The sequence below is a fragment of the Capricornis sumatraensis genome, chromosome 8 (genome assembly GCF_032405125.1).
Source record: "Capricornis sumatraensis isolate serow.1 chromosome 8, serow.2, whole genome shotgun sequence".
Classification (NCBI taxonomy): Eukaryota; Metazoa; Chordata; class Mammalia; order Artiodactyla; family Bovidae; genus Capricornis; species Capricornis sumatraensis.
Genome location: NC_091076.1, coordinates 102,313,319 through 102,326,649, shown reverse-complemented (window position 1 = coordinate 102,326,649; position 13,331 = coordinate 102,313,319). Strand labels below are relative to the sequence as shown.

General features: G+C 54.2%; 1 protein-coding gene across 1 annotated transcript in view; it reads left to right on the top strand.

Annotated features, from left to right (window-relative positions):
* The first annotated feature begins 3,164 nt into the window (after positions 1 to 3,164).
* ENPP7 (ectonucleotide pyrophosphatase/phosphodiesterase 7) overlaps positions 3,165 to 13,331 on the top strand; it is a 39,927-nt gene continuing 29,760 nt past the window's right edge. The window contains exons 1-4 of the mRNA XM_068977511.1: positions 3,165 to 3,417; positions 6,071 to 6,216; positions 7,307 to 7,933; positions 8,578 to 8,815. Coding sequence (XP_068833612.1) covers positions 3,165 to 3,417; positions 6,071 to 6,216; positions 7,307 to 7,933; positions 8,578 to 8,815 — 1,264 coding nt within the window. The remainder of the gene's footprint in view (positions 3,418 to 6,070; positions 6,217 to 7,306; positions 7,934 to 8,577; positions 8,816 to 13,331) is intronic.

Sequence of the window (13,331 nt, the reverse complement as noted above, 5' to 3'; positions counted from 1 at the left end):
AAAGCCCAGCAGTGCCTCCCAGGGCCATTATCCTATTATCGCCTCGGATTAGGTCCTGCTGAGAGTGACAGAAAACCCAAATAACGGAAATGGAAGCAGAGAGTGTGTGTAACTCTCCCTTGCGAGGGTTCCCCAAGGGCTGAGCCATTCAAGGCGGGCTGGCCACGCTGCCCAGGATGCCTTGGGGGACCAGGCTCCTTCTGTGTAACCTCTCTCAGCGCGCCCCTTATCATCAGTTCTCTGGGCAGCCTCTGAGCTTGAGGCACCAAAGAGAGGAAGAATCCAAAGAGGGGCAAAGCTGGCACTGGGAGGAGACTGAGGGCTATCGCATAATATTTTTTCTTTTAACCCATTGGCCAGGGCATGCTCACATGGCCAAACTGCACTGCAAGGCATGCTGGGAAATGTAGTCTTTATCCTTGGCAGACATTTTATTATAGACGAAAGGAAGAATAATACACATTAGAAGATATTAGGAGGACAAACATTAGAATAACTAACATAAAATCCAGAGTCCCCCAGGCCTGCCTTCCAGCCTCAAGCCTGGTCGGTCCCCTCTTCCACCTGATCAGTGTCACTGCCTGGAAGGTTTATCTGCCCATATATCTCCCAGCTGCTGCTGCTAAGTCACTTCAGTCATGTCCGACTCTGTGCGACCCCATGGAGAGCAGCCCACCAGGCTCCTCTGTCCATGGAATTCTCTGGGCAAGAACACTGGAGTGGGTTGCCATTTCCTTCTCCAATCTCCCAGCTAAAGCCATCCTATAGATCTGTGCAGGCTTTCCTGGTAGCTCAGCTGGTAAAGAATCTGCCTGCAATCCAGGAGACCCTGCATTCCTGGGTTGGAAAGATCCCCTGGAGAAGGGATAGGCTACCCACTCTAGTAGTCATGGGCTTCCCTGGTGGCTCAGATGGTAAGGAATCCTCCTCCAATGCAGGAGACCTGGGTTCGATCCCCGGGTCAGGAAGATCCCTTGGAAAAGGAAATGGCAACCCACTCCGGTATTCTTACCTGGAGAATCCCCATGTACAGAGAAGCCTGGTGGGCTATAGTCCATGGGGTCCCAAAGAGTGGAACATGACTGAGCAACTCAGCACAGAAGAGCATGAAATGTTGAATCCTCAGAGGGTCTTTCAGGTCCCCACTCCAGCACTAGAATGAATGTGGTCCCCACTGCCCTCTCCTAAGACACCCACACTTCCTCCACGGTACATTTGGCAGCTCCTCACACAGGGCCATGGTGGAGCTCCGGGACATAAGCTCAGTGAAGGAAAGCCTGCCCTGTGTGCCCCAGCCCTGCACAAAGCCGGCACAGGGCAGTCCCTACATATCCTGGTTGCACAAGTCCATGCAGGGGACCATCTCCATCTCTCGGACTCCAGCCTCTGAGAGGCTCATGAGGGGCGGCGCTGTGTGTGGACCCCTCCAGGGTATGGCCCCTCAGATGGGGGAAAGGGCCCAAGAATCTGTATCCTGGGGCCCCACTGCCTCACCGCAGAGGAGGCTGCAGGTGGCTCTGAGACCCTGGGGATCGCCTGACAATAGTCCCTCTCGCCAGCCAAGCAGAGTTCTAGGTGGAACCACCCTCAGCAGTTCAGCAGCTGAAGACAGTTTAACTCGGGACATACCAACTATTTGACACCTCCCTTCAGGTAGACGTGGCCAAGATAGAATGCTCTGCCCTCAACCTGCCCTTTGACCTCTGACCACCCTATGGGACACCTGCAAGACACTATCACCCCAGCTTTCCAGGCAGGAAACCTGGACATCTTCCTCGATTGCTCCCTTTCCGTCTCCCCAGCATGCAGTCTGGAAGCAAATCCTTCCAGGAGAGCCTCCAAGCTACCCACACCTGTCACTCCCCAGCCCCCATCCTGGTTTGGACACCAGCAGTCCCCTCCCTGTGGAGCGCCGCCCCCGCCTTTGTCCAGTCCTGCAAATGGAGCGGCCTGAGTGAAGTTTCTTGTTTTTAATGCTAGATCAGTGTATGTCACTCACATGCTCAAAACCACCCCATGGCATTTCCCGCCTGCACTGCACAAGAATGCCAGACTCCATACCGCAGCCACACTATGCCGCCCTCCCGCCTGCCCCCGATTCACTCCCGAGGCTGACAACCCCCAGGATCACTCCCTCACAGTCGTCCTCTCACCAGGCCCCGGCTGACCACCCGCCAGACAGACGCTCTATCTTATTTCCCTGCGTTCTTCCTTTTTGCTGACTCCCACAATTCTAGTGCTCTACTTGCTGACTCATTTTGTGTGTCCCCAACCAAATGAGAGAAGCCAAGAGCACCGTCTGTCTCCTTCACTGCCGTGTCCGCAGGACCTGGAATGGGACCTGGCTGGCGGAACATGTTTCATAGGGAGTGAGAAAGAGAGACAGAGACAAAGAGACAAATGGAGAGAAAGTGAGTGAGAGAGACAGAAAACTGCACGACGAAATCCGTGGTCCCTCCCGACACCGCCCTCTCCATGAGCACAGCGTAACAAGGGAGGCCACACTGCTTACCATCTCGCTGATGAAATCCAGCAGCGAGGTTGCCCATGCCTGTACCCTCTGGGGCTCCTTGAGGCCTGAGAAGGGGAGCACAGCAGGCACTAATCCAGGCAGGCACTGCCTGCCCCACCGCAGGAGCCCCCTTAGCATGGGCAGGAAGGGGAAGAGGTTCTCCCCCAGGCTGGGGAGTCCCCATAGACAAGGCCAGCCACCTGAACCCTGAGCCCACAGCCCTGGTCCAAAGGCCTCCCCAAATTATAGTCTGGAGGAAGGGGCCCCATCTGGGTGCTCTGGGACAGAGTGAGCAGGGCACAGGGACCCAGAGTCGCTAAGAGAGCTGGGGTTGGGGACACAGGCTTTCCCGATGGAGTGGGTCGATTCTGCTCGCCACGCCTTCCAGAATGGTCGCCATCCTCCCTGGAAAGACACTTGTGCACAAAGCGGGAGGGGCAGCAAGATCAGATCCGCTGTCAATAAAGGCAGATGCGCCCGAGGGCCAGGCCCAGGGCGGTGCGGACACAGCAGCCAGGGGCCGCTCTCTGAGGCTCCCACATGGTCTCAGTTCAAAGATGCACAGGATAAGAGCTGCTCAGTGACCCTGGGACTTTGCTCTGCTCTTCAGCAGAAAACTTCCCTCTGCACTTGCATCTCTGGCGAACCCATCATGGGAGCCCCAGCTGTCCTCCTCGCTGTGGCCCTGGCCACCCTCCTGGCTCCAGCATCAGGGGCACCCGTCCCCCAGCAGGCCTCCCGGAACAAGCTGCTCCTGGTATCCTTCGATGGTTTCCGCTGGAACTATGACCAGGACGTGGACACCCCCAACCTGGATGCCATGGCACTGGACGGGGTGAAAGCCCGCTACATGACCCCAGCCTTCATCACCTTGACGAGCCCCTGCCACTTCACTCTGGTCACTGGTGAGTGTTGGCCTCAGATGGGGCTTGGGGTCGTGGGGGGGGCAGCCGAGAAACCAGGGAACCCACAAAGCAAACCGCAATGCGGGCATGGAGTCTAGACCCGGGGGGCACATAGTGCAAGGGCAATGGTGAGGCCAAGGAGGGGACACCCTCACTGGGCAGACATGACCCGGCCGAAGGGGATGTCAGGAACCCTTACTGTCGGGGGCAAGTGATAGAGGCAGATAAAAAACACCTGGAGGTCTCATCGTAAGTGGGGACCACACCCAGGGTGGCATCCCAGGAGGGCTTCTGGTGGAGGTGTGTGGCCAGGATTCAGAAAGGCAGGAGAGTTGAGCCTGAGGCTCCTGCTCTTTCCACTGCTTGCTCCCAGCCACCCTCGAACCCACCATTGCTCTATTTAGGCCAGAAGCCTAAAATCTGGGTGTCACAGAGCCACACTCCCTCCAAAGGCTAGAAGGGAGGATCCTTCCCACCTGTCCCAGCTTCTGGGGACCCAGGCGATCCTGGACTTGTGGCCGCAGCTCTCCAGTCCCTGCCCTCTGTCACACAGCCATCTCCCATCTGTGCATCTCTCCTCTTCTTGTTAAGGACACTGGTCATTGGATTTAGGGCCCACCTGATCGGGAATGCCCTCATCTTTTTTTTATACATAATTTTGTTTGTTTATTTTTTTACTGCACTGGGTCTTCATTGCTGCACGTGGGCTTTCTCTAGTTGTAGTGAGCAGGGGCTACTCCTCACTCAGTGCCGTGAGCTTCTCATTGTGGGGGCTTTTCTTGCTGAAGAGCACAGGCTCTAGGCACCCAGGCTTCAGTAGTGGCAGGATGCAGGCTCAGTAACTGTGGCTCACAGGCTCCAGAGCGGTGGTGGCACACAGGCTTAGCTGCTCCACAGCATGTGGGATCTTCCCAGCCCAGGGACTGAACCCATTGGAGGGCTTCCCCAGTAGCTCAGTCAGTAAAGAATCTGCCTGCAATGCAGGAGACCCTGGTTTGATTCCTTGGTAGGGAAGATCCCCTGGAGAAGAGATAGGCTACCCACTCCAACCTTCTCGGGCTTCCCTTGTGGCTCAGCTGGAAAAGAATCCGCCTGCCATGTGGGAGATCTGGGTTCGATCCCTGGGTTGGGAAGATCCCCTGGAGAAGGGAAAGGCTACCCACTCAAGTACTACAGCCTGGAGAATTCCATGGACTGTATAGTCCATAGGGTCACAAAGAGTCGGACATGACTGAGCCACTTTAACTTTCCCTTTCCCATGCATTGGCAGGTAGATTCTTTACCACCGTGCCACCAGGGAAGTCCCCAGGATGCCGCCATCTTAACAAAACTAAGGACATCTGCAAAGACTTTATTTCCAAACAAGATCACATTCAGAGGCTCTGGGTGGACATGACTTTGAAAGTGAAACTGTTAGTCACTCAGTCATGTCTGACTCTTTGCAACTGCATGGTCTATCCATGGAATTCTCTAGGCAAGAATACTGGAGTGGGTTGTCATTCCCTTCTCCAGGGTATCTTCCCAACCGAGAGAATGAACCAGGGTTTCCTGCATTGCAGGCAGATCTTTTTTTACCATCTGAGCTGCCAGGGAAGCATGACTTTAAGGCATGTCACTCATACAGACAGCTTATTCTCACTCCAGCATTTTCATGACCAAGGCCCCTTCCACACACAAGCAGAGGCCCCTGGTGCTCCCTTTTGCATGTCACCTCCTTACTTACCAATGGGGAATATGAAGGAAGGAGATGGACTCTTCAACACCCCTCTTTTTTTACTTTCTGAACTCACGTGGAGGCTGCTGCTGCTGCTAAGTCGCTTCAGTCGTGTCTGACTCTGTGCGACCCCTCAGACGACAGCCCACCAGGCTCCCCTGTCCCTGGGATTCTCCAGGCAAGAACACTGGGCATTGCCATGAAAAAAATTTTGTTTAATTTTTGAGGAACCACCACACTGCTTTTCATAGCAGCTGCACCGTTTCACATTCCTACCAACAGTGCACAAGGCTTCCAACAGAGCATAGTGCTTTTGGGGGTTTTGTGGTTTTTTTAAGTTTATTTATTTACTTATTTGGCTGTGTCAGGTCTTAGTTGTCGTACACCGGGTCTTCGCTGCGTCATGTGGGATCTCTCATCACAGAACGCAGATTCTCTAGCTGTGGCTTGAGGGCTCAGAAGCTGCGGAGCATGGGCTTAGCTGCTCTGCGGCATGTGGGATCTTAGTTCCCTGATCAGGGATCAAACCCACGTACCCTGAATTGCGAGGTGGAATCTTAACTATTGGACCACCAGGGAAATCCTGAAAAAAATAAGTTAAAAAAGACACTTTCTCTTGGTTCATTTATCTTCCTGCCTGAGATTCTATTTCATGGTTGGGCCATAATTGATTTAATTAGTTCTCTCCAGATAGCCAGCCAGGTTGCTCCCAATCTTTTGCTAAAACCAGCAAGGCTGCAAACGCTATCCTAGAACGTGTGTATTTATGCCTTTGTAAGAGTTCAGCAGCAGGACAAACTACTCTAAGTGGAAGCAGAATCTCTGGGCCGGGGTACGTGGCTGTGGTGGCCCAGTCCGGCTCCCAGGGCCATGTATGCTTCCCCGCCCCCTGCCCTAGCTGTGCCCTCCCTCCCACCACCCCCCTCTGCCATCCCACAGGCAAATACGTCGAGAACCATGGGGTGGTTCACAACATGTTCTACAACACAAGCAGCAAGCTGAAGTGGCCCTACCACACCACACTGGGCATCGAGAAATGGTGGGACAACGGCAGCTTGCCCATCTGGATCACCGCCCAGAGGCAGGTAATGCTGCACCCACGCCCACTTGGACAGACGGAGGAGGTGGGAGGGGGACCTGGCTGAGCAGGCCGTGTCCATGGCATGACCACGGGACATCCACGGCGGGACCTGGGAGTTCAATGCTCCCAGCCTGGGAGAGGTGCTGGGTGGGGCCCCAAGGGAGATGGAGCCAGGTGCCCATGAGGACCCACCAGTGGCTGCACAGGCAGCGCTGTCCTCCCTGGGACCCAGAGGGATTGTTGCATCAAAACTGGGCTTTGGCACTGGTGAGAAGGAGGCCACAGGGAAAATAATGTCACTCCACTAACAGGCAGGGAACAATGAAATAGCTTCATCCTGGTTCCCCTCTCAGGGCCTGGCAGTTGAATTCTAAAGGGTGAAAGATAAGAGTAAGAGGTGAGTCATCCCAGTGAAAAGCCCAGAACCCCAGCCTCTTGCAATGCTCTGGGCTTCCTGACAGCAAACTCAAATGGATGATTTCAAGGTGAGCCCAGAAGAAACTTCACAGGCAGGGTGTCCAACTCACATCTGAGTCCCCTCACTTCAGAAGGAGCTACCAGACACCAGGCTTGCTTGCAGAAAGCATAGCCAAGAACTGACATCTTAAGGTGGATATGATGACCTGAGGCAGTGGCCAGATGGTAGCAAGGACAGGTGGATCTGTAAACAGAACAGCAATTGGTTTATGCAAAGACAGATGGATGGCCGGGTTGAAGGCTAGAAGGGCAGGCAATGGAGGGGCCGATGGATGCATGGCAGGAGAGGCCCGGCTGCAGGTCGGAAGGGAGAGCTCACAGAGCAGCGCCGTGACCTACGGCCACAGTGATGATGAGGACACAGCATATCTGGGGACACTTTTATATCTACTATCTGATTAGTGCTGAGTCCACTGGCCTCTATAAAATCAGTATCAGCCCTAATAACATAAGATAAGAGCCATGAAAGGTCTTTCAGAAAATACGAAGGCCCGTGGCTGCAGGCAGGAGCAGGGACGGGTGAGCGTGCAGTCTGGGGGCAGGCGGTCGGGGCAGACGTTTCAGCAGGGGACAAGTGGGAGGAGGCCCACGGCCCTGATTCCACCTTCCGCCCCCAGGGCCTGAAGACCGGTTCCTTCTTCTACCCCGGCGGGAATGTCACCTACCAAGGCGAGGCCGTGACGCTGAGCCGGAAGCAAGGCATCCTACACAACTACAAGGACGAGGCGGAGTGGAGGGCCAACATCGACACGGTGATGAAGTGGTTCACGGACGAGGGCCTGGACCTGGTCACCCTCTACTTCGGAGAGCCGGACTCCACGGGCCACAGGTACGGCCCCGAGTCCCAGGAGAGGAAGAAGATAGTGATGCAGGTGGACAGGACCGTGGGCTACCTCCGGGACAGCATCAGGAAGAGCGGCCTGGAGAGCAGCCTCGACCTGCTCGTCGTGTCCGACCACGGCATGACCACCGTCAACAAGACGGCCAGCGACCTGGTGGAGTTCCACAAGTTCTCCAACTTCAGCTTCAAGGACATTGAGTTCGAGCTCCTAGACTACGGACCAAACGGGATGCTGCTCCCCAAGGAAGGAATGCTGGAGAAGGTGTACGAGGCCCTCAAGGACGCCCACCCCAGACTCCACGTCTACAAGAAGGAGTTCTTCCCCAAATCCCTCCACTACGCCAATCACTCCCGGATCACCCCTCTGCTTATGTTCAGCGACCCAGGTTACGTCATCCACGGGGTGAGTTCCAGGGTGTGGGCACGTCTCTGCCCTGCTGAGTCTCTCTCCGGTTCTGTAGAAAGCACTCCCCTGTTTCTAGTCAGACCCCAACTTGAGGCGTGTCAGCCTCCAAAGGGACACACCCACACCATGCGACAGGAATTGGGGTGTGTCCATGCATTGCGTACCTGTGTGCATGGGTGTGCATGCATACATGTGTTTGTGTGTGCACGTGTGTGTATAGGGTAAAGTGGGAAGGCTAACTGTAAGAGTGACACAGAAGCGGTGAGAGAGCTCAGGGAGGCTGAGAGGGAAGCAGTATGCAGAGCAGGGGCAGGATTCTAGGGAAGAAGTACTGACGTGTGGGCACCCAGCCATGGAAAGAAGCCCAGAGCGTGTCCTTGGCTGAAGCTCCACCCCCTTTACGCGGGTCTCCATTCATGTCTCTGGGTCTTCGCTGAGGCTCCTTCTTTGGGCCACTGATCTTTGGGACTGAGAATTCAGAGACACGGAGGCTCAGAATCTTTCCCACACCCACACCCCGGCATTCGAACTCCCTCCAGCGGTCCTCTGCAACCCAGGGCCCGGCAGGTGGTGCTCCTGGAGAGGGTGGGGTGGGCTGGGAGGGTCAGCACAAACTCACTCAGGACCCTCCCTCCTGGCAGAGAGTGAACGTGCAGTTCAACAACGGGGAGCACGGCTTCAACAATGAGGTCATGGACATGAAGACTATCTTCCGGGCCGTGGGCCCCAGCTTTAAGAAGGGCCTGGAGGTGGAGCCCTTTGAGAGCGTCCACGTGTACGAGCTCATGTGCAAACTGCTGGGCATCGTGCCAGAGGCCAACGATGGGCTCCTCAGTACCCTACTGCCTATTCTCCAGGAGACCACCACGACCCCCTCAGGTGTGCCTCCAGGCAGCTGCAGGGGATGGGGGCCTGCAGAGCCACAACCAGGGTGCCCCACCAGCCAGTTGGTGTTGCCTGCTCCTTCCTGTCCCTGGCTCCTGGGAACACCTGGAGTCCCTGATATCCCCATGGCACCTGACACCGCACTTTGGGCACCTCGGCTGCATATGCAGGAGAGCCGGTGGGCGTGAGCAGCCTAGTTTAACCTGGGGAGGCTGAGGGCCAGAGGAGCTGGCAGTTTGCCCACTGCACAGGCCACCTCCAGGCTCCATGGCCACATGAGGACTCCTTCCTGGAGTCTTCCTCTGTCAGCCTCCCCAACACACATCCTTGCCCCAACCCTGACCCATCTCAGGAGCAAAGGTCACCCAGGAGCTGGCAAGGTGGCAGCTCTTGGGGGCACCTGCCTAGGGATGTGCAGGCCTTACTGGGCAGGGGCTGTGAGGGGTCACACAGAACACAAGCCAAGAGGCCAGTGCAGCTGGGGCAAGTGAATGAGGTGGGGGGAGGGGCGGTGCGGGGTAGTGTGTGATGAAACCAGGTGGCTCGTGGGGGTGGCCTGGGGACACTTCGCCTGCCGTTGAAGAGTCAGGGTGAGGGATATGCTCCCATTTCTCTCATCCACTAATCCTTTGATTTTCCTTAGGGTCTGCCCTCCTGCCAAGTGGCTGGCCTCCCTTGGTGACGGGACTGCTGGTGGCTGCAGCTCTCCTGGTTGAGGTCGCATAACACCCCCTGCTCAAGGTCAGAGACCCAGGAGGTGGAGTTGTGAGGAAGCTGGAGTCATTCTGCACCCCTGGGCCCCTACCTGCACCTACCCTGTGCCCTTCCAGGTCCAGCTGAGGGTCAGGAATTCCCACAGGGGCCCTCCTCAGTCTCCGCTTGACACGGGTGCCTCCATGCACTGTCTATCCCCACCCAGATTCCCTCTACTCCCTCCCTCCAGGCCTGCCTGCTTCATCTCCTCCACCCGCTCCATCTCCTCCACCTTCCCCTGCCCCATCCCCTCTTCCCAACCCAACACACACCTGTCCTTCCAGGCCCACCTCTTCCAGGAAGCCTCCAGAAGCTGCAAACAGGGTCTGAGCCTACTCCTGCTGTGATGATCTACTGGATATGGATGGGCCTCTCTCCTCAGAAGACGTGGGACCAGGCCTACATGCCTCCGTGTCCCCACAGGCTTGGCCATGATGATGCTGGCAATCTGACCCCTGCCCAGGTTTAGATCATCCCTGGGGGCATAATCTGGTTCACTGGCCCATGGCCCCCAGACTCCCAAGATGCCCCCATACCTTCCCTTCCCCTCCCTCTCCTTCAACCCCCCTTTTGGCCTCCTCCCCTCCTCTCACAGCAGAACCAGCCCCGTGACAGCAGGGGACAGGGAGGGGGGCATGGATGGGGGAGCGGTCACTGAGTAAACGGTGATGGGGCGGGGGGGTACCCGAGTGCCCACTTGGGAAGGTGCAGCAGGCCTGCTGGTGGTTGCGATAGGACTGAAGCCTCAAACACTCAGACCCCAAACTCCAGCTCCAGTGGGCGATGAGGAGGCTCTGCCCTGGAGCCCCCAGCCCTGAATCCACATGCCTCCGGCGCAGGGGCCATCTTCATCTGAGCTGACCAGGTCCTGTACCCAGGCCACCAGGAGTACACCGCCAGGCAGAAAGCACGGATGGGAATAAAGGACCCCACTGGCTGTTACCAAAACATGGTGACCAATGTGGGTGCAACTTTTTATTCAAAAGCCTGCTGGTTTCTTACAGCCTTCCTACTTGGATCCAGGGTATAATAAACTCCTATTTTCTTAGGAGGCTGACAAACACAGGGGAACCTACCTATTCTTGCTGGGAACGGGCCCTGGTTGGACTGCCAGCAAAAGCTGGTAAAGGGTGGACTCCCCATTAAAAAGCAAAGGGGGGATGTGAACTGATAGGAAACCAGAACTCTATGCCACGTCGCTCAGCTAAAAAGAAAATGCAGCAAATGGTAGAATGCAATTGTGGGGGAGGGGAGGGGTGCGTGTGTGTTGTAAGTCTACACATAAGACATAACCTTGGAGAAGTTTCAAGAAAAGGTGAACATTGACTGGCTTCAGAGGGGACCTGGGTGGCCAGGCCAGGGGCAGGGGGCCAACGTCCAGTGCCTTGGACACTGTCAGTACTGAGCCACTTCAAGGACTGTGCACTCACAACAGCTTTCAAGAGCATGGACTTTGGAGTCAGACCAAGTACTGCTCCAGTTTGTCCCCATGGCCTAAGGGGAGTAGCTCACCTCCACCAGCCTCAGTTTCCTCATCTGGAAAAATGGGATAATAAGGAGGTGTCCACGTCTCTGAGGTTACCCCAGGACGAAGCACCGAGGCAGGTGGTTCTTAGATAGTAGCCATGGGGATAATGAAAACCCTACTATGGGAGATGCTAACGTTGTCAAATTCAGCTCTTGCATATAAATCCAGCTGTAACAATGAGAGACACATTCTTTGAAGGACGGGTTTGTCAGGATCTGCCTATTCCTTGTCTATGAATCCCTCTTCTCCCTTGCCCGGGCCTCTTGCTTCTACCTGCAGTTTGAGCCCCATCTCCATCTGCAGGATCCATCCCAACCTGCCCTCCACAGCTGCCTAACCACCAGCCTGGGGCTGGAGTCCTGCCTGACCGGAAAGGCCCTGCGGCTCCCTGGCCCTGCATCCCATAGTTGTCCTGGAAGGACTGCCCCACCCCCACCATGTGCAACCCTACTGGGATACCCAGGCCCTCCTTTTTTATTTTTATTTTTATTTTTTATTTTTTTATTATTTTTTTAATTTTTTTTTAAATTTTAAAATCTTTAATTCTTACATGTGTTCCCAAACATGAACCCCCCTCCCCTCCCTCCCCATAACATCTCAGTGGGTCATCCCCATGCACCTACCCAAGTAAGCTGTATCCTGCGTCAGACATGGACTGGCGATTCAATTCTTACATGATAGTATACATGATAGAATGCCATTCTCCAAAATCATCCCACCCTCTCCCTCTCCCTCTGAGTCCAAAAGTCCGTTATACACAGCTGTGTCTTTTTTCCTGTCTTGCATACAGGGTCATCATTGCCATCTTTCTAAATTCCATATATATGTGTTAGTATACTGTACTGGTGTTTTTCTTTCTGGCTTACTTCACTCTGTATAATCGGCTCCAGTTTCATCCATCTCATCAGAACTGATTCAAATGAATTCTTTTTAACGGCTGAGTAATACTCCATTGTGTATATGTACCACAGCTTTCTTATCCATTCATCTGCTGATGGACATCTAGGTTGTTTCCATGTCCTGGCTATTATAAACAGTGCTGCGATGAACATTGGGGTACATGTGTCTCTTTCAATTCTGGTTTCCTCGGTGTGTATGCCCAGCAGTGGGATTGCTGGGTCATAAGGTAGTTCTATTTGCAATTTTTTAAGGAATCTCCACACTGTTCTCCATAGTGGCTGTACTAGTTTGCATTCCCACCAACAGTGTAGGAGGGTTCCCTTTTCTCCACACCCTCTCCAGCATTTATTGCTTGCAGATTTTTGGATCGCAGCCATTCTGACTGGTGTGAAGTGGTACCTCATTGTGGTTTTGATTTGCATTTCTCTGATAATGAGTGATGTTGAGCATCTTTTCATGTGTTTGTTAGCCATCTGTACGTCTTCTTTGGAGAAATGTCTATTTAGTTCTTTGGCCCATTTTTTGATTGGGTCATTTATTTTTCTGGAATTGAGCTGCATAAGTTGCTTGTATATTTTTGAGATTAGTTGTTTGTCAGTTGCTTCATTTGCTATTATTTTCTCCCATTCAGAAGGCTGTCTTTTCACCTTGCTTATAGTTTCCTTTGTTGTGCAGAAGCTTTTAATTTTAATTAGATCCCATTTGTTTATTTTTGCTTTTATTTCCAGAATTCTGGGAGGTGGATCATAGAGGATCCTGCTGTGATTTATGTCTGAGAGTGTTTTGCCTATGTTCTCCTCTAGGAGTTTTATAGTTTTACCCAGGCCCTCCTGACTGCCCACACCAGCTTCCGAATCTGGACAGGCCCAAATCAGGCTGGAGGGAACCGGTGGGTGGGGCATCCCTTCACATCCCTGTGCATGGAGCAATGAGCGCTCAGAGATGCCAGCGTAACTGCCATGACCCCCGTCTCCAAGAGACACCCAACCTTTCACCAATAGCCCACAACGACCATGGTCAGGCTAGCCTACTTTCTAGGGACGAGCCAACAGATATTCTAAGAATCACTCTCGATCGGCTTTTTCAAACAGAAAAGGAAAAGAGAGAGAAAAGACAGAAAAATAATCTGCCCTAGCCCCCATTAAGTATTCTGCTACCACAGATGTCTGTCATCCCCAGAGTACTCCAAAAAAGTCCCGGCAGTTGACTAACCCTGAATAAACTTCTTGCATCAGGAACACGGGAACTGAGACAGGCTGTGAGCAGTGGGCTGATTCCCATCTGTGCAGCTGGGGGTGGGCTGGGGGGTGGGGACCACCACCCTGAGCA